Genomic DNA, 21,391 nt, shown 5'->3' with positions numbered 1-21,391 from the left:
GAGGATGGAAGGTCTCATCCTTGAGTTCAAATAGCCAGGGAATTCAACATAATGTAGAGCGACAAAGATGCTGAAGGGACTGGAGCGTCTATCTTAGGAAGAAAGACTAAGCGAGCTGGGCCTGTTTAGCGTGGAGAATAGAAGACCGAGAGGAGATCTGATGGGCTTAGAGGAGATCTAATGTCTTAAGTACCTGAGAGGAGACAGTAGGGAGGAAGGGGCCAAGCTCTTCTCAGTGGTGGCCAGTACAATGGTGCACTGGGTACAGACAAGGTGCAATGGGTGCAAGTTGAAACACAGGAAGTTCCATCTGCATGTGAGGAGGAACTTCTTTACTGTGAGGGTGACAGAGCCCTGGAACAGGCTGCCCAGGGAGGTTGTGAAGTCTCCTTCTCTGGAGGTCTCTTCCAAACCCTCCTGAATGTGACCAGGTACCCCATGCTCTGGGTGTCCCTGCTGGAGCAGGATGGTTTGGACTAGATGATCTCTAGAGGTCCCTTCCAAACTCAACCATTCTGTGATTCTGTAAAAAGGTTATTCAGATATTAACTCACCATGTGAGAGCAAAATATTTGGGACCTTACCACTGGGATTTCAGTTGAGCAATATTTCCAGCTCCCATTGAAACTGAATTAATTTAGTTTGATTTTAGTTTTAGTTTAGCTGATTCATTGAACCTGAATTAGAGATGGTGAAGAGCTCTGCTCTCTTTTCTGTCTTGACATCCAAGAGTTTGTTTCCTGCGTGCGTGTAGTGTGCGTCCAGTGTTACTCAACACTGACCTCTGTAGGCAAACTTGGTACTTGGCTTAATTTTGCCATTATTTGTAAATACTGTTACCCAAATCCCAAAGACATTGTAGAAGGAAACAGATGGTGTGATTTGGAGATGAAGGTCTGCATACAGTTTTGCAACTTCAGTAGTAAAGCCAAAGTATTTTCCTGTAATTTTGCTCCACTTTATTTGTTGCCTTTCTGCAGCCAACTCACCTGGCAGATTTTAATCAAGTGCAGACTATTCAGTATTCAAATAGTGAAGACAAGGACAGAAAAGGGATGTTACAACTCAAGATAGCAGGTGCTCCTGAGGTATGGTATTCACTATTGTCATCAACCTATTTTTTGTTGTTGTCTTTTCCCCCAAAATTTTGTAATTAGAATGAAAATGTTCTGTATATTATGCTTATGCTTTTGTTTTTTATGTTATGCTTATGTTTTTATCTTTTGTTTTATGCTTATGTTTTTGTCCGCAAGCTCACTGTGGAATTTTCTACTGTTAGTGAAGTTAAGATAACTATATTATACTAAAAGAAGATCTCACATTTATACGTACAAGAAAACTGCATATATCACTGTTTTTAGCCAGCAGCTTACCAGAGATTGAAGACCCCAGAAATTATTCTTTTGATTTCTTTTTTTTTCCTCATTTTTTTTCTCACTCCTGATCTACATATGAAATTTTTTGTACCTAGAGGTAGCTTGAAGCCGTACAGAGGAGGAAGGGCATGGCAGGAACATCTAAGCAGCTTTTACTCCCATTTCCTTTTTATCAAGCATCCTGCCTAATCCAGTTATAAGCATCTTTGAGCATGGGATTGCCTCATTCTCTGTGCATAGTGCCTTGGCCAAAGCCTTCACTGACTGCTGAACTCACTCACTTAGGTAATACAGCCAGTGAATTGTATTTAAGCCCATTTTGGTTTCCAGGCATTCTGTTTAGTTAATCCATTTTTCTTGTTATTTGAAGGGGGGTAAAAGGTGATCATGAGTAGCCACAATCACTGTGATAGTCAGATAGCTTCATAGTTAAAATAGCTTTGTAGCTCATTTGTTTCTTGTACACAGTAATCTTTAATAAAGAAGATTATTTTGGAATTGTTAGCTTTTAAGAACAACTTTCTACTAATAGCTTATATATAATATACTTTACACTGTATATGATGCTTCACACTGAAGTGAATACCAAGTGGCTTGTAAAAAGAGGAAATGGGGAATATTACATAGGGCCAGAGCTGGAAGTAAAATTAGCCTTTAATTTGCTGGAAAACAGTCTGTTGCAGACAAGGACAGAGGGCAAGTTGGAGAGGATGGGTGTTGATACATTAACCTAACTGGTTTGTCTGTGTATCTGTCTTCTCCACTCTACCCCTTTTTTTAACGTTAATCTTTTAAATTGAATAGGCAAAAGAAAAAAAAATGTGTAAAAGTTCAGAAAACAGAAGAAAAAAGAAATTACGTGGAAGAGTTTTAAGGAACAAGCAGCTTTTACTGAATTGTCATGATTATGGCTGTAAAAGCCATAGCAATTTCCATAAACTGTTGTTGACCAGGAAACCCTCTGATGAGCCCAGATCAGTCTTACATTGGGGGGGAAGGTTTTATCAGCTCCATTTCTGACCTCAGTATAGCAATTTGCTAAACAGAAGGTAAAGAAAACAGATTAGGCTGGATGTACCTGTTCCAAATCTTAAGGATGGCATCTAGCAAAATGTAGATAATCTGCTATAATCCGAGGCAGCTCTTCGCTTACCCATCCTCTTCTGCCTCCTGTTTGCAAATGTGAGTGAAGTGCTGATGCAATGAGGCAGCTGTTGTGCTCGGCAGTTGCAGCTACAATAATCCCTCTTTGTTGGTGCCTTGTTTTCTCCCTTCTTCAGCCTCTGACAGTGACAGCCCCATCCTTAACCATTGCAGAGAACATGGCTGACCTGATAGACGGATATTGCCGCCTGGTGAACGGAGCCACGCAGTCCTTCATTATCAGGCCACAGAAAGGTAAGGTGATGTTTTGTCCTGGAGTAAACTCGTGATGGATCAGAATATTACAACTGTGTTGGCTAGCTGCAATATTCTGATCCATCACAAGTTACTGTCGGCTGCCAGGGTAGCTCAAACAGGAGTAAAAGACAAGAGGGAGAAGCAAAATCCTCATTTGGAGTCTGCTGCTTCTCCAGGAGGAAATCAAAGGTGGTTTTGAGTAATAATAGATGCTATTCCATAAAAAACTATTTATGATGATATTCAGGCTTTTTTTTTTCCAGCAGTCAGTACTTTATGCTGTTTTTAAACTTAACTGACAGAAGGAAACAAACTGTAACTAAAAGCACTAATGATGAAGTGTTATCTTAAACCGTGATTCCTAATGCTGGAATGGAAATTCAGGGGCATCAGTGAGCATGGATTTGGATATGATTCTGACAACTGAAAATTTTTGAAAAAAAATTTCTTCCTCACAGATATGCAAAATATCTCCATTTGTATCATGTTAGCTTTGGTAGGTGGCTGCTGAGTGTATCTCATGAAACAGAAATAAAGCAAAACAGGCATTTTATGGAATTGATCCGTTGGGGTTTTTAGTAAGCCACACGTTGGTAGCAGTGAGACGATGATGCAGGTACAGCTAATTTTTAAAGAAAAAACTATAACTAGATTTTATTAGTAAAATTTCATCTTTTGACAAGATAAAAGTTATTGGAAAGTAGGGAGGCAGAGCTGCTTAAAACTGCAAATTTCTTCCCTCGTGGAAATTAATGCAGCATTTTTGGTTCCTGAAACAAAGCATAAACTATTCCCCTCTTCTGTATCTGTAATACAAGAGACGGAACATGCATCATCATCGCCGAAAGATGCTGAACCACTGATATCATCGTCGATGAATTGGGTGCCTCAGTTGAACACTGTTCAATACTGGAAAAGAAACTGGTTCCCCTTTTCATTCACACATATAAGTACAAAATTGGGCATTTTGGGGTGTTATGAAACAGAAATGCTAAAATTTGAAGTCTCCTTTAGCCATGCTCTTGCTTTTCGTGGCACCTTTTTTTTCAACCTGTTGTTTCAGTTGGGTAATAGCATTGACATCGTTCAGGTCATTCCATAACGAACATCACAATCTCCATGTACCCTTTCTTATTTCAGAATCTGACATGTGCAACTAACTTGCAGCTCCAGCACGAGCAGCTTTGTTAGAATTTGTGTTGGTCCTGCACCCTTTTCTCCACATACCTGCAAATCCGCTGCACAGATTCCACTCTGTTAGCCAACCTAGTGTGAGGATGAACCATTGGCACCAAAGCTCAACACTGGAAGAAAAGGAGGAGCTACTAGCATCAATGATAAGACCCACTATCTGTTCCTTTGAAAATAAAATTTTTAAAGCTGCCAAATTTTTAATTTCATCCTAGGCTGATGGATAGCTCTGCCACTGACGTCATCCTCTGCTTTCTCTTTACAGGCACGCGGGTAGTTTCTGCATAAATGCCCTTAACTACCCCAAATGCCATTACTGTTTCCTTTTGGGGTGATTATTGCAATTCTGCTTTTCACAGTAACAACCCCAGGGTCATTAAAGGCTTCATCATTAAACTGTGTCTCCGCTCACCTACTGTTGTGCTCCTGTATTTGCATTTCTCTGCCAAGCCCTGCTCTGCCCTTCCCTCTCGCCCAGGCAGGGGGACAACCTCCCCATCACCATCTCTGCAGAAATTCCCTTGGCCCCCTTCATTTCCAGCCTCTTCCATGGCGCTTACAATTACCTGCTGTCTGGGACACGGAGGGCAAATGAGTCCTGAGTTCTTGCCCTAAGTGGCAAAAAAAAAAGGGTCACCCTTTAATTATTTTCAATTTGTTTCCTTCTAACATTGTCTTCCTGTGACCTGACTTGTCCTCCGGCTGTATCTTGTCCTGTAGAGTCACTGAGCTCCTTAAGGGAAGACCTCTGGGTTTTCTGTATGTTGTACAGCCCTAAGCACAGGGATGTCTTAATGCTCATAGGCACTAATGCAGAACAAACCAGTGCATTTACTGGATTGGGTTTATTTTTATGATATTTGCAGTGTGTTTTCACATAAAGCAAATGAGCAGTGATTCAGTAAAATGAACATTCACTATATGGTACTTGGGGAATTTTACTTAAAAGACTCTTTCTTTTTGCAAACATGAAGAGAATCCCTTAAATAAACTGCGTTTTTGTCTGGTTTTCCTTAAGGATGATTTCCTAGATACAGGCTGACCTAAAGCATTTGTTGTGCATTTAAAATAAGTTGTGTTTTCTTGTCTGAGGACTTTCTATTTTTATTTATTTCATAGCAATTCACAACATATTAACGAAACATTCTGCAGGAGAGCTCTCGCCACCATGAGCAGCATGCACAGAACCCTCCCACAGTGAGCTCTAATTATGGAAGGCATATCAGAAAATAATCCTTGCAGCAACTCGGGATCCAAGAATTGCATCTTTTTCATCCTCTTTGAGCCTTCCTCTTCCCTCTTTGTTGTCAGTTTATTTACTGCAAGTCTCCATCTAAATTCTCTCTGCATCTTCTCTCTGGGGCTGCATCGCTCTGCTGCTCAAGCGAGGCTAAAAGCACTCTTGGATAGCACTACTGTTTGGAGATTGCAAGAAAAAGGAGCCCGGTTTTGACAGCTCTTATTAGACCTGTCAAAGCCAGGCTCTCTTCTTCTAATTTTTTTATCACCAAAGGGAGATTAAAATGAGTTTTGTCCTCTGCGGCATGTGGATGGTAAGGGACAGCAGAAAGGAAGATAATGGGGAGTGATTGATGGGATTTTAATCACATTGGAAACTGAAGTCATGCTTTTTTTAAAAAAAAAAATATTCAGAAACTTAAAGGTTTTATTTAACTTGTCCGGGAGCCTCTGTATTCCTCTCTGTACCTGCCCATTGTTTCCTTGTCCCTCTTTTCCAGCCATACTCAATTTCTTGTGCCTGTATCACACTCTGCAGATGTTTTTTTTCCTGCCTGTTCATGCTGCTTTTCTCCTGTTCCACCACGGTCCTTCATCCCAAGATCAGCTGGGGCTGTTTCACCTGCGGAGCCCTCGGTCTGTGCCTGTTTCTGGCTGATCCAAGAGAATTTTAACTAGGAATTTGGGACATGTTTGTTCAATCTTGGTTCCTTCTTGTGTGCCCCCGTGTTACTACCCATGTACTACCTACCACTACTGCCTTTACTACTTAATACCACTTCTACTCACATTCTCCTTCTCTCATAACATGCACAAAATGGTCTACTCTAAAATGTTATTGGGATTTTGTAGGGAATGTAGGATTTCGTAGGAAATGAGATGTTCTGTTAAGATCCTTGCTTTGTATCTTGCCTCAATAGAAGGCTGTTCAGTAAATGAAACAGATTTGGAGAAACCAAATCTGGGAGAGATCTAGGAGATCTCATGATGAGAGCAACTTAATCCTGCCCTGGAAAGTTAAAGTCTATCATTATCTTTTTTATCCTTTTTGATACTTAGCAAGTGACTTAAACTTACACTGCCAGTTGCCACCTAAGGCTGTTTCTCATTTTCTCAAGGCATCGAGCTCCGTGTTTGCAGGAGAGATGCCCAGTCCAATGGGAAACTGGAATCAGTGGGAGCTGGGCTTTGAGCATATGAAATACTGTCTTCGCAGTGTTATGGAATAATTCACTGTTGTTTCCAAAGTCCTCAGATAGGATACTGATGTGCCCCATTCCAAAAACAGAGAGGAAAATTCACAAGTTCAGTCTTCAGAATATGGTTCAAATAACGTGTATTCAGTATGTCATGGAGTTACATAGTGAACGGCCAGGAAGATTATTTGGAATAGCTGGTTACTAATTGAGCACCAGTAGTTTTGATTTAGAAATACTGAAATGAAGTTTAACTTTGCAGTTTGGTAACCTTCTTTGGACAGAGAGGTTTTTATATGTGAATCATTTCCTAAACCTTTAGTAAAATTTAGGAACAAACCTGTGTTTTATCAGTGACACAGGATTCATCAGCACCATCTGAAACACTAAATCCACTGGCAAATCTAGGTCAGGTACCAGAATATGGACTAGGACATGGAGCTCAGGTGAGACTGCAGGTTCTTGAGTCTTAATCACAATCCCAGGGAGGCTTGCAGAGGACCACACCAAACTTCTATGTCTTCTTTTCCCAGTTTCATGCCTCCAAGTCAGATCCATCCACCTCAAATCTGCTCATGCTGGAATCTCTCTTCTGGATTCTCCATTCTTCTCCTCACTCATCTTTTTTGAGATGCTTTCCAGGCTTCTGGAAGCTTCTGATCCCATGCTTGTCACTCCATGCTGCCTTCCAGGATCTTTGCCTTTGATTTCCTTTCCCAAATCCTCTTGGTCTTCCATACCTTCCACAATACCTTCCTCTCCTTGACCAAAATTAGACATTTACTGAGCTGGTAAAAGGAAACATTCTGGTACAGCCACCACCTCACATCAAACTAAAATGTGTCCTTGCGCCATCAAAGAGGCACAGGCAATTTCCAAAAATAAAATACATGGATTTTTGTTTCCTTTAACATTGTAAATATTTGACCTATCCCCTAAAAATAACCCAGGCAGCCTGAAGGAGGAATTACACATGGAAACCAGTGCCCTGATTGGGAAAAGTGTGGTAGTGTTGTAGGAAACTAAGAATAGATCTTAATGACTGTAACAGGCAGCACCATTAGCGTCTTTTATCTTTGAAGCTTTGCTCCAAGTAGGCTTAAAACAAGTTAATGGTGCTGAGCCCAGCTCTGAAATTTCTTGTAAGTGTAGGAAGATATTGTACTTTGTCATAGAGAGCACATCCCATCGGTCATCTCCTATGATTTAAAGATAGACATGTCTTCCAGTTGCCCACTCCCCTCACTGCATATTTCAGTTTACCAGAAATTGTTGGTAAAGCCTTCATTAAAATTAGTAATTTCCCCATCCTCCTCCCTTACATGGGTACCGAGTGTCTCATCACCAGGAAAAACAGGAACTTCGGTTGTTTACATCCAAACAGTTCTGCAAAGTATATTGCAAACAGCTTATAAATGCAAAGTTCATCTCTGGCTACGAAGCATTACTATTTTATAATATAAACCAAATATAAAGCTGATGTAATACGTTGTGCGAGCTAATGATTTATATCAGTTGTCTGGGAGTTCAAGTTGGCTTCAATAATTTTATTTATGTTAGTGCTTAGTGCATCTTGGAGATAAAAGGGGAGCATTTATCAGGAGAGAGATGAGATCCTGTCCTGCCTTGTGCAGGTGATCTGTCAGAGTTAAACTCTTATGAATAAAAAAGGAGGTGCATATATTTTGGGTACATTTTTCTTCTGAGAGGATTTTGTCAGGAGTTCTATATCGCTGGTTAGATGTGTTGAATGCTGCTGATGAGAGAAGTTTAGAAGAATCCTTTGAATCAACATAGCTTGCCTGGGAGATTGTGGTGATTAATATTTCATGCATGTATCTGTTACACAACGAAAGAGGCTATCTGGAAACTTGAATAAAATTTTAATCCTTTTTTTTTTTTTTTGTCTCCTTACACAGAAGGTGAGAGAGCGTTACCATCAATACCAAAGTAAGTTTGATGCTTTTCTTTTTCCTATATTAAAAATTTCTTGAGAAACAGTTCTGCTTAAATGACACCTTGGGGTTTTTTTTTTGTTATATGTACTTCGTTTTTATTGCTGCTTTTGGGGTCTACAAGAACAGTGAGTAGTCAGAGAAGACCGTGGGACATAAGGGACTGGCAGAGGCATTTAGCTATAAATACACTGGACATAAAACCTAAGGAAAAAAAGATGCATAAGCTCTAGATAGATAGCAGCAAAACTAAGATGTAAATCTGTCTGGTCGCCTTTCATAATAACACTTGTTCGTTTCTAAGTTGGCACCTCTAGGTTCAACTGTAATAAAGAATAGTATTAAGTCTAGCAAATATTTTCACCTATTTTTTTAAAAAAGGTACCTAAGTAGCAGAATTTTTCTCTAGTAACAACTGAGAATGTGTAGAGAATGCTCATCTGCCTCGACAAATTAGTTTTACTCCGCCTGTTTTTATGGTGTCATTGTGCTTGAGGTACGATGACACTTGCTGGCTGCATCTAATAGTTCTTAACTGTACTAAAGCCTCTCTCTTCTTTTTCTTTTATCCATCTCTATCTCCCAGGCAAATATTAAAATATTTCTCTTTGAAATCTGTTTGAATTAAGCATGTTCCTTATGTTGCTGTACTCCATTTGATACCAATAACAAGCCTGTTAATCCTCCCTGCTGATTGTCTGTGCTACTAATGTTAGTATTGATATTTATTTCTTCTCTCTTTCCTAACTTCTTCTCTCTGGCTTCCTAAATTCCTATCCTTTTCCTGCACTGCTTTTTCATTGGTTTGCAGTCTGGTTCTTTGCTGAGTAGCCACATTCTGCCCCAATTTAAAACTCATCAAATTGTTTCCCTCTGACCTTACCCAAGGGGACATCCTGACCAATATAGTCTTCACTGACATGCAAGATGTCTATAAATTTGTTTTTAGCGGCATGGGTAAAACTAAGAAAGGCAGAATAAGCTTCTATTTATATCATATGTGTATGTATATTTATTTTTTAATTCATCTCCCTTATTTGCTTGGCATACAATTCAATTTAAATATATATTTTTACGCAGGGTAAGTTATCCAACAGACAAAATCTCAGTACCCTCCCCTGAGAATATGGCATAAACCCCACCACAGTATGTGGTGCATCTACTTTAAATACACTTAGATATCATTGCTATTAAATACTGAGGCAGATAGAGAAAAGTGAATGCAGTGTTTAGACCTGCTCTACTTGGTTTTGGAACTGCCTAAAACACACATTTATTTTTTAAATGCCCTTTAAGTTGAAAAGGAAAATTCTCTCCCCTGCTTGAGGATCAAGTTTTTCTCTGAAGTTTTGAAGGTGTCCTGTGTCCTTGTAGATGTGTGTGCCCTTATAGCTGCGTGTGCCCTTATATATGGCTGTTAAAAGTGGCCTGGTGAAAGCTCCCTGCTGCTCCTCTTCCCCCAGGAGGCTTGGGAGTGGTTGAGTCCCTTATTTCCTCCCCCAGGGACACTCCAGGGCCCGGCGTATGCCGGCGGCACATGCAGCACTCAGCGCTTCCCCCGCTCTCTTGCAGGCTGGCCAACAACGAGAAGCAAGGAGTGCGCTCGCACACGGTCTCCGTGTCAGGTAAGGAGCCCCATGGAGGAGGCAGAAAGAAACGGGATGCTTCTGGCCGCCCGCATCCACCGCGGAGCTGCCTCCTGGCTCCCTCGCCGGGGCTCTTCCCCAATCCCACCTCCGGAGCGGGATTGCTGGAAAAGGAGCTTTTTCCACTCCTCTGCTTGCGAGGACGGCCGTTGGTGTGCGGGACGGCAAGGGCAGCCTTCAGAAAGCAAACTTTGCAACAACCCACAGTGTTTTGCAGCACATTTGTATATATCTATATACCACCTATTGATATATATACTGTATCTTCAGTTGCTGTGTGGCAGGCTATAACATGGGTGCAAAGGAGCTGCTTAGAACGAGGGGAAAAAGGCAATTAAATATTAATGATCCTTTTTCTGAAAGAAAAAACTTAACAGCCCTTTCTGTGTCGTTGCTGTTGGGATCCAAGTCCTGTTGCGTTTTTGCCGTTGAAAGCCACTGCAGTTAATTGACAGCTGAGGATGTGAGGTAATAATACTGTTTTTTCTAGCCTCTAGATTCCAAGATTTCTGCTTGGAGTTACTGTATTAAGATTTTTTTATACTTCATGAAGAACATTTTTCTTTTCCAGAGTCTAAAAACCGAGTCCTTCTGAGGGACTCAGTGTCCTTCTCAACAGGAACTTATTTCAGACTCCTTTAACTAATGTTTACAAAGGCGAGTCTCAATGCACAAGTGTAGCACTATGATGACGTATCCCTATGGATATATGACATGCATAGATGAATTATATATCCCTATAGATGTATATCTATATGGTCTCAAGCTTCAAGAATCATTTTTGTGACCAAAATAAGAGCACCCACCCTTTGACTTGCAACCTCACCCCAACGTTTACATGACCATGTAGTTCCACATATTCCATGCAAGAAAGAGAGATGTATTGATGTTTATTTAATTCCTGACTCTATGTTGCTCTCCCTACCTGCATCCTTTTTTTAAAACACAGTTAAGGTTCTCCTCTTAGCATAACAAGAAGGTAATGGAAGGGATCTGTCATTGAGATGTCCATCAGGCTATAGGGGTGTAACAGAGCTTTGCAGCTACTGTTACCTCTTGGGGTCAAGTAGGTAACAGTACCTGTCACTGCGGGAGCCACCCAGCAAGCTTGGGGACAAAGGCAGATCCACATGGAAAGGAAGAGGTTTTACTGAAAGAGTTCTAGTAATAAACGATCCTTGATTTTATTGTGGTGCGTCCTGAAGCTCTCTTGCAATCTCTGTGCAAATTCAGTCACCCTTTCTCCTTGCCCTATAGGCTTCACCTGGAATTAGCAGTGTGGCCCAGAGCACACAGCTGCCTCTTTGCCACAGCAGCAGCAATTTGCTGTTAATGTAAGGAAATAAATTTCAATACCAGGTAACTGCATAGGTGAGGGTGTCACAGAAAGATTCATGATGAGCACAAGGGAACTTAGCTGGGGAACCAGCCTCCAAATACAGCATCCAGCGAGCCAGAAGAGAGACCAAACCAGTGCTGTGGATTCCCCAGCTGTCCCAAGCTGCCTCATGGGGTCATAGGCAGAACAGGCAGCAAATGCCCCTTCTTTCTTTCCGGGACCAGAATCAAAAACAGATCCTGGGTTTTCCTTGCCTTGTAGTGAGGTTCCACAGTGAAATGATTGGGCTCGGCGTGTGTTTTTTAAGCCACGTTACAAACCACTGGAAATGCTGACACAGGACTTGGAATGACTCGAGTCATTGCATCTATTATTCAGTCTAAGTTTGCCCTTCCTTTTGGTAAGGAAATGTGGAACAAGGGGAACATTTTCTTTTGTTCTACCCCAAATTTAAATGCCTTGCTTTTTGACGCAGATGCCAGTGCATTAAATTTCTAGCATTGACTTAAAGTCATTTGATAAACCCTGTCCAGGGAGGTGCTTTCCTTAAGAATTTGCGTCCCTAAAGGTAGGGACCTGTTTCAAACAAACTAATACTTTGTGTAGAAGCAAACAAGTGTTACTCCTGCTGACACCTGTAACAGATAGCCTGGTGTCAGATGATGGGGGTAACAGATGCACCCCAAGAGGGATAGAGCAGCAGAGCTGGACAGCTGACAGCCCCCAAGAAAAGCAGCAGCAGAAGAGCAATTGGACATATCTGTAGTTCTAATACCCTTAGTTGGAAAGGAAAGTTCTTCCCCCTGCTTGAGGGGCAGGTTTTTCTCTGAAGTTTTCAAGGTTTGCCTGTTGCTCTGCCTGTTAATGAAAGGTTTCTGGACTTCCTTTCTGAAATATTTATTAACTTGCCTTGTAGAATTTCTGATGAAATGAAACCTTGTTCTTTCCAAGTATTTTCGATATGCCAAAGCATACAAGAAAAAAATTTATTTGCTCTAGCCTTGAATAAAGATCTTTTCAAACTAGGGAAGGCTGAAGCAAATTCTGGCAATCCAAAGCATCAGATCACTGGACCCAGGAGCCAAGAAATATTCTCTTTATGTTTCACTGAACCTTGTTCGACCAGATACCTTGTTATTGCTGCCTCTTTTCCCATTTCTTCTTGCACAGTCTGACTACTCTATTGAAATCGTATGTTCCTTGCAAGAGGCACCGTTTTCATCAGGTGCTGATAAGAGGCCTACCAGTTTTCCCCAACTTTTTAAGCACAATAATATATTTATTCCTCAAAACTTATGTTTGTGTGTGTGTGCATTTATACAGCAGTATAAATAAAAAGCACAATGATACCTGATTTCAGATTTCTTTGGCTTAGATCTGATGTTTTGCATTAGGTTACTGTCATTCCCCAGAAGCCACTAGTGCTGTAATAGCAAGTTGCAGCTCTTATCCCATTCTCCCTCTACATCTATCTTTACATCAAAAATAATTCCTTGTACTTAGCAAGAGCATACATTTGGGCATCAGTAAGCCTCAATATTAGAAATCAAGATAAATACATCTAATTTGCAAGAGGTCACATAGCAGTTTCCTGTAGTTTTACTGACTGGATTTCACACTGTTTTGCTTGGAGCCTTCACTAAAGGGCTCTACTGCAGTCTGCAGGAACGTGCTCTGGCCAGCAGTGTGTTTTGCAGCAGCAAACACTGGCCTTAGTGAGGTGATGCACATATTTCCCAATGCACTCATTTCCAAAAATAATAGTCTACCCAGTCAATTACTTATTATAATAAGTTCTTCATAAGACAAAATCAATAAAGCCATAGTTTGCTGCTCCCTTAGCACATAAACTCCTCCTTATGTAGAGTTTCTTGATTTCTCCTCCCCATCACCCTCCCTTCTGTAAATACAACTAGGAAGGATAAATATTGTTGCTTGGCATCCTTTGACTAGCCCTGCAGGACCCTGAGGTTGTAGCTGCTTTTAATCCTGTCTCTACCAAAATCTGTGTTGCACAAAGAGGTGCAGAAAACAACATTTCAGAAATGGGTTGAACAGGCAATCCCAGTTGTCACTGGGATATTCTAGTCCTGATGGATATAATAGTGCCTCTCTAGGGAAGAACCTATAACTAGGAAGAGATGAGTATGGAAAAAGATGGACCTTTCTGCAGGCACTAGCTCCAGGCATGTCCTTGAGGTGAGTTTTTGAGGCCTGGTAAAGGAGCTGGGACTTGACTCATAATGGTTGTTGGATTTGGAGCTTTAACATTTGCATATTTGGTGATGGAAATTGGAGGTTTCATCAGGTGTTACCTCAAACTCCTCACCCCATCTCCACAACAGATCACGGGCCACCCTCTTCAACAGGAAAATGGGCAACTTAGAGGGAAGCTCCTTGTCCTTGTGTTTCCTGTTTACTGTGGCTGTTGGTGGTTGCACAAATGGCATTTTTGAATTAAAGGCAATAAGTTCATAGTTAATGTTAAGGCCTGAGTTGGGCAAGGGTGGAAGGATGAAAATGAGTTTATTGAATTATTTCTCCTGGCAGAGTGCAGTGTGTGATCTTGTCTGCTGAAAAGTGCAAGAGAACACTTCTTAAGATGAGAAATGTGTCCTGAGTGTGTGTCTGTTAGATCGGTTTGTGTTTGAGAGGACCACACTGGACAACATGCTGCTTCTGAGAGGAAGAAGAGCCCCAAACTCCTAGCATAAATGATGCACTTAAGAAATTCACTAATTAGGGGAATGTAAAGGCCATGCCCAGCTGTAGATCCACTTTATGATGATAGGACAAGGAGATGCTCAAGGCAAAGTCTTTCACAGATGGCTTCTATAACCTTGGGCAAGTCATTAGCCTCCAAGTTCATGAAGATTACCTTTTTGTTAATTAACCCAGCTGCCCTGATTAAGAGGCTAATCTACCGAAAAAAACCCTGCCAAATGGCAGTGTGTAGGATTCCCAGCACTGTTGCACAGACTGGTGTGTTACTTTCTTGTATTTCAGCCTTGCTAACCTACCGTTGCTTCTGTTCTTGGACGCTAAGGGCAGAGGAGACTGTGATTTCTTGTATCTAACCTGATTTCCAAGGCCTGGGAAGTTCTCCCTGATTTCATGGACCCAGATCACAGCTTGAGGAGAGCTCTCCCACCCACGTTTCTCCCTTAGGATCCAATCTTTTGACTTGAGCTTTTGCACTGCTAGTGATGACCATGTAGTAACACTACAGAAATGTCCCCTGCGTTACTAGTCCTGCTTCTTGTTTGCACATTGGCTTTGACAGCTGCATTTGGTAAATATTCTAACTGCATACCACTCATTTCAAAAGCTTGCAAACAAATGGATTTATTCCTTTTACAAAATTTTTGAAGGCTTTTCTCAGGTATAGGACCTAGGGGAGTAGGTTTTTAACATTGTTTTGTAGCTAGACTTGCGCATCAAGAGTAGCAGCATCTCTTCCCTTTCTGGGACATCTTGCACTGCTACCAGTGGCTCTGTGACCCCTTCTGCCATTTCACTACAGGGTTTGGCATTCCTGAAATCCCTTATAATAACAGCAGTATTTCTTTATATTTCACAGAATCACAGAATCACACAATGTTCAAGGTTGGAAGGGACCTCTGGAGATCATCTAGTCCAACCTTCCTGCTCAAGCAGGGACACCTACAGCATGTGGCACAGGGTGGCATCCAGGCAGGTTTTGAAGACCTCCAGAGATGGAGATCTTCAAAAATCTCTTTATATAGAGAGATTTCTATATAAAATATTCTATATTTCTTTATATTTCTATATGTTTACTGTCTCCAAAGCTTTTTTAAGAAGCTTGGGCTCGCCTTAGAAAGATAATACTGCAATTTGTGCACTGCAAAGACACGTCCCAGTTGTCTCAGTAATGTCAACATGCAACATAAATATGAGTATTATACTAACATACTGAATAATAGTTTTCCCGCTCCTAACATACAATCTCATTAATGATCTGTCCTCGTGGATGAGATGTCACTTTTTGCAGCTGCCAAACGAGTTCGTTTGCAGGCTTTGCAGGGGCGCTTTGCTGCTTGGATGAGAGCTGCACCCTGTAGCACATTGCCCTGCGATGTGCACGTGGCAGACTCAGCCTGCAGGCTGGTCAGTCCTGGAGCGTGTTCGGTACCATTCCCCCCAAAATCTGCACCTCAAAATTCGGCACCTGAAACATTGCCTGGCTGTTTATACAATGATGCTCTTGCATAAACATATCTGCTGTGGTAGTGCTTCAGTTTCCGGAGTCCACAAAAATTATCAAAGTTCAGTTTTTCTTTTCATTTTTAAGAAGATACTATGATTTTTTCTGCATCTGACTTTGAGAGAGTGCCAGGAAAAGGGTCTTTTTGTTACTTCTTTGGCTTTGGGACCCACATCTTACATTTTCTGAGAGAGGAAAAAGAAGGAAGGAGAAAAGCAGAGAGGACCAACCAGATTAACAAGAGAAAGAATGGAAGGAGCAAAGATGTCCACTGGCTTGTGGCATCTTCTTTCTTTCTCTCTCACCTTGTGAACTTGGTTGTGGTTGCTTTGCATTCTCTCCTTCCCTAAATCTCTCTCCTTGCGACAAGAACTAATCTCATGCTGGAGGGTGACCAGGCCTGCAAGGATTTGGAGCAAATTTCTCCAGGATGTTTTTGGAAAGTTGGGAGTCTCAGCTCCAAGGCAGGTCCACGCTGGGCATAAAACTCCAGGCAGTTGCTTTGTTTCGTAAGGTGCATCCGTGCTGGTTTTTGGTGGGATGGAGAAAGTGAGTGCGTTGCCTTGTTCTGTTCAAGGGGACTATGTGAAATGCTGCTTTTGTGCCAAGCTTTTTCTGTGCGTGTCCAGCAAGTCAACACGTCTGTGTGTAACTCTGGTGAGTGCCACTTAGGTCAGAATTTGCCCGCTTGGTATTTCAGGAGGGGAGCTCCCAGAAGCACCTTTGCATTAGGAATGGCAGATAAATCCGGAGAGAGGGTTGCCAAAAGTTGACTTTTTAACCAATTGCGTTCTCGTTTTGAAAAAGCACAATAAGAATAATTTATTTCCGGGGAAAGGAATTCTCAGGAAAATACCTCATGAGCTGGAGATGTTCACAGCCTTCCATGTTCTTGGCGCGCGCGGAGTCGTAATGTAACCCTTTACTTTTTGCCTTCATTTGCTGTAGATGTTCTCTCTGGTTTCTTTTGCTTTCATTTCCAAATAATTTGATTATTTTTCTTTGTTTCTTTCCTTCTCTCCCTTTCCTTTTCTTGCCTCTGTAAAGGAGTTGATCAATGTCAGCATAAAGTAAAGAAAGTTAGACGCTTTCTGCCTTTCGTCTTCTGTTCCCATGAGCCGCCAGCTACGGGTACTGCACCGCTCTTTGCCTAGGCTGCCTTGTTAAACCCCGCTCAATATTACGCTAATTCCGTGGCTGTTTGTTCCCCACTTTAGACGTAGGTAAAAGCAGAGTTCCAAGAATACCTACCATTAAATTTCGCCTGCCCTTCCCTGCCTCCTCAATTGGATTTTCCTGCCTTGAATTTTCATGCAATGGCACAAAGTCACGGACTGCCGTCTCTATTGGGAACTGCCTGTTGTATCCTAGAGTGGAAAACACATTGATGATTCCATTGGCACGACTCTACAGCCCCCATACACCCTTGTTTTATTGCATTTTTTTTCTTTTTTTTTTTTTCTTTTTTTTTGGTCAATATATCAGAACCTCATTCTTGGACCCCTGATACAGCATGCTCATGTCTGAAGTAGAGTAGCATCAAGAAGCATCAATTAAGAGCACTTGAAATGAAATATTTACTACAGCGATGCTTGTGGCTGCTTACTGGTTCAGCACTTGGAGAGGACCAGTTTGGCTGTGGTTGGGGTAAAAGGAATCAGAGGAAGAGGTGCACTATTTCTACAATATTAACGTGCATTTCTTTTTCATCCGTAAATAACATGTGAAGTGCATCAGCTTGTGTCATGGATATTGGTGCAGTTTACGCCCCCCGCGGTGAATGCAGAACACGACTTCATTTGAGCAGACTCCCTGCAGAGTCGCTCCGTTTACCCGTCAACTCAACCTTCAAGCTTGTATAACTATAAATATTCTGTAAAATGAATCCTTACATACCCTGTTTCTTCTTCTGGTCTCGGCGGTGGCTTTGGGAGCTCAGGTCCTTCCAGAGTCAACCGCAACTTGGGTTTTCCCAAGTCAACAAGTGTCAATGGAAGCTCTACTGGCCAAACGGAGCAGACTCCTCTGGCAGGAGGAGATCTGTCCTCTAGTGGAAGCTCCCAATTAAAGCACAAATTAACATTGCTTAACAATGCATTGGGGATAACCAGTTCCGCTCCCAAATTTCATTTTTGTGTAACTCTGTGTTTGCAAGTTATTAAAGTTTCCTCCTATAAGCTACTCAGAAAATATCTCTATCCCTTGGGTTTTAGGTGAGAAGTCTTAAATTCCACTACTTTTCTGGTTTCTCTTGAGTCAGGTATATAAGATAACTGCAGTCTGAATACTTTTGGATTACTCATGAATTTAATAGTATATTTTCCCCTCCCCCTTCTCTGTCCCTTCTCTCTCCCCCTCTGTTTTTCTCTCTCCTTGCATGCCACCTGGATCTGCAGATGAAATTAGTGGGGACGGTAATATGTTTTCTAGTCTGTGTGTTACTAACATGCAATATGCAGCTCTTGAATATATACACCACTTAAATGCACATTTCCCTTATCAGATTGATGCAAATTTTAGTGTTAAAAGGCAATGCTGCCAGCCAAGAACTCCTGTGCTTTGCAGGTGATGCAACTAACACTTTCTGCTCAACGAATAGGCCAAATTGGCCGGGGGGGGGAAATGTTTCCAACACCGTGGGAATTGGGATTGCATGTGTTTGCAGTGCGAGGGCTGGCATGGCGCAAAGAGGCTTTGTGGGGTGCCAAGAGTGGCCATTCATTTTGATTCACAGAGGGGAAGCACAGATCTCCCTTGGCCAGTGAGCCCGATCCTGGGGCTAATAAATGAATCCGCTAAGGGATGCTTGACTTTAAAGGCATGGTGGCATCAAAGTGCTCTGTTATCCACTAGTGTTTCTTGCATAAAAAGAAGCTATGCACAACTCTGATTCCATGCATGAAATACTAGTCACATTTCAACTGTTCCAAGGCCCAAGTCTAATGGAAGAGAAGGGGAAGATATATTGATTTGTGGCTTTCCTCTTAGGAAAATATAAAAGGGATATTCTTTCCTTCAGATATGAATCGTATGAAGATAATGCTGCCACAATTTTCTTTTCTAAAAAATTAACCTCCCCCTTTTATCCTGTCTTAAATTCAGAAATTTTTGGTGCTTAAGTCCTTTTATAAACTTACGGGATCTGAGAGACACTGGGAAAAGAAAACATAAAAAGGGAAATGTCACAGGGATAAAATCCATGAATCAGCTGTCACAGATGTCCTCTAGTGGGACTCATTTTTCTTATGCGCTAATAAATATATTCTCATAATGCACCAAATGGCCAACTCCCTTATATATTACCCTGTTCATAAAGCAGCCCAGAGAGCCTTGCTCAGGTGAGTTTTGCTTTTCACACTCTTTTTGTGTGGATCCAGCAAAAGCCCTGGTGGAAACTCATCTTACATGACTCTAGTCCTGGTGTAAAGTCTGCAAGCAATGGAGGTCACTGATGCCTTCGGTGCAGAGCACTTGAAGCCCTTGTCACCCTTAATGCCTTGATTAAGTTTCCTCCTCTTCCCAGAAAGAATGATGATATATGGGAACTGTTTCTTGTCGTATGAGCTATATATCCCCAAAGTATTAAACATGTACCAAGGAGTATTTATTAACTACCTTTAATTCGTCTGGTTTGGCCAGTTGAAGATCCCTCCAGCTTCAGTTGAGTTTTGGGCAATGTATCAAAGCCTATAAGGTGGCCTGCAGTGATCTGATAATGCTTTTAATATGAAGGAACATCATTAATTAAAACGGAGAGATGAACAAGCCAAGCCATTTGTCACATTTTATAAGCCCTGTTCCATAATCCAGTGTGACCACATGTTTTGATTTTCTTATTTAATGACCAACTCTAGAGCCCAGAATCCTTTAATTCTTGAAGCTGCTTATAATCTTACTCATTCATTGTATGCCTATAAAAAGTACTGTCTGGCATCTGCCTCAATAGCTTATAAAGGTAGTTGAGATATATATATATATAAATGCTTGACCTAGCAATTTAAAAGTATCCCATGGCTTTCTTTAGTTATCTGTTTTCTGATAGTGGCAAGTTAGGGTCATAAATCTACATTTAATCCCTAAAGTGTGTTGAGCTTTACAGGCAACCTGTAATTTCCTAGTTGTCAAAAATTCGTGGTGTTTGATAAAGAAGCCTCTTTTTTATGTGCCTCTCTAATAACTAGGAGCCTTGGGGGTGTTTCAGGCTTGGTTTAAGTTGATTGCACTGAAGGCTGCATTTGAAAAGGATCCTCCACTCCTTTTTTTCCACTCTCTGGCTTTATCCCACTCACTGTTTGGACACCCAAGCTCAAGAAGTGGTATCACGTTGGAGGAGGAGTAGAGAGATGGGCAAAAGTGGGAGGAAATCCGGCCTTTCAGAAGCAGCCCCGGATTTGATCAGCTGAAACCAACCCTGGAAACCTTGAAGCAAAAGTTTCAAGCAAACTTGAAGTTTGAGTTTTGAGAACCTTTTTATGTATTTAAAAAAAGTCGCTGAAGAGAGTTTAATGGCCTTGCAGTGGAAAATCCTCTTGCTGTTGTGCATTGGGTTTGTCAACCCAAATGAGAATTTTTCTGATGGCGAGGACGTGATCTTCTCATGCTGGAGACTCTTTAGAGCAAGAGGAGTGTCTTTGGTAGGACTTGACACTATTTAGACCATTTTAAAAACTGTTGATGTGAAAATATAGAGTCTTAAGAGGAGGAGTCATTCTTCTTAAAAGTTTGAAAACACATGCTTTCACTAACTGGGAGGTGCTGATCCTTGATATCAAAACTGGCTAGTTATTGGAGTGAATTACCATTAAAAAAGGAAAACTAATGTTAATAGCAGCAGAAAGGATGAAAGGCAAGAGTTTGACTTTGAAGGATCTTCATGCTCTTAGGAGAACCTATGGAAAATTATTCACCTTGCCACACTGGCCGGAGGTAGATGCTGCCCTGGAACATCTTTGCTATATGCTCTGCTTCTAAGACAGAGCAAAACTAGCACACCTTTATTCATACTTCTTTGAGAATAAAGGCATTTAATCTGTTGATGTTCGCTGGTTTTATCCATTAACAATGACATTTTCTCTTTTTGTGGCAATTTGCTGTTAAATAGGTTTTCTCTTTTAAGCCATCACTTGGGATGGATGGGGCTTCAGTGACAGAGCTTACAGTTTCTTGGCGTACAAGTGAATTCTCCTTCTATTCCTGCTCAATGTCCCTACGTGACGCAGTGGAACAGGCACTGAAGTCATCATCACTTCCATAAGCAACTCATGCATGAGCAAGTTGAAGTCATGCTGTTGTAAATGGCTCCCAGCAGCGGGGAAGTTGGGGTTGTGCTTTATCAGCATTCATTAATTGGAGACGGTGGTAGAAAGACGGAATTTGTTGTCACTTGCTTTTCCCGAAACTCTTTAATTCCTCCCTTACAGAAACAGATGACTACGCAGAGATTATAGATGAAGAAGATACCTACACGATGCCGTCAAGTAAGTACACCCGCTAACCTGGGAGCTTTTGCCTCACAATTTCTGGGCTTAGTGGGGACTGAGTCTTTTATTTCAACTTTAAATAATACATGTGCAATGAGAATATTCGTGGTGGAAGATGTTCTGAAAACCCATGCATTCCATGTCTTTCAAATTCAGCTTTTAAAGAGAAGACAGTCACATTTTGCTACAAATTTTGCTGTTGTGAAAGACTGCACAGTGAAATCCGTTTATTTAATCTCAAAATCCAGGATTTTTAGTTGGGGTGATAAATGCATGCTTAGAGAAAAGAGTGGATGTAGTTTCTTTGCTAAGAGCAAACAGCGGGGGAAGTCTTTGGCTTTTG

At 41.4% G+C, this 21,391-nt stretch overlaps 1 protein-coding gene across 8 annotated transcripts in view; it reads left to right on the top strand.

Annotated features, from left to right (window-relative positions):
• The window catches only part of PTK2 (protein tyrosine kinase 2), a 140,322-nt gene that overhangs the window by 90,354 nt on the left and 28,577 nt on the right, over window positions 1-21,391 (top strand). For 4 of the 8 annotated variants that reach the window (XM_026047126.1, XM_026047125.1, XM_026047123.1 and 1 more), the window contains exons 12-17: window positions 981-1,088; window positions 2,657-2,774; window positions 8,323-8,353; window positions 9,931-9,983; window positions 17,965-17,982; window positions 20,989-21,045. In XM_026047126.1, coding sequence (XP_025902911.1) covers window positions 981-1,088; window positions 2,657-2,774; window positions 8,323-8,353; window positions 9,931-9,983; window positions 17,965-17,982; window positions 20,989-21,045 — 385 coding nt within the window. Of the gene's footprint in view, window positions 1-980; window positions 1,089-2,656; window positions 2,775-8,322; window positions 8,354-9,930; window positions 9,984-16,676; window positions 16,700-17,964; window positions 17,983-20,988; window positions 21,046-21,391 lie in introns of those variants that run through there. The other 4 variants (XM_026047128.1, XM_026047127.1, XM_026047124.1 and 1 more) reach the window with 2 other exon arrangements.

Source organism: Nothoprocta perdicaria, unplaced genomic scaffold (genome assembly GCF_003342845.1).
Source record: "Nothoprocta perdicaria isolate Ctin4 unplaced genomic scaffold, notPer1 scaffold_48, whole genome shotgun sequence".
NCBI lineage: Eukaryota > Metazoa > Chordata > Aves > Tinamiformes > Tinamidae > Nothoprocta > Nothoprocta perdicaria.
The sequence above is the reverse complement of the archived record's forward strand: the minus strand, read 5'-3'. Positions and strand labels throughout refer to the sequence as shown.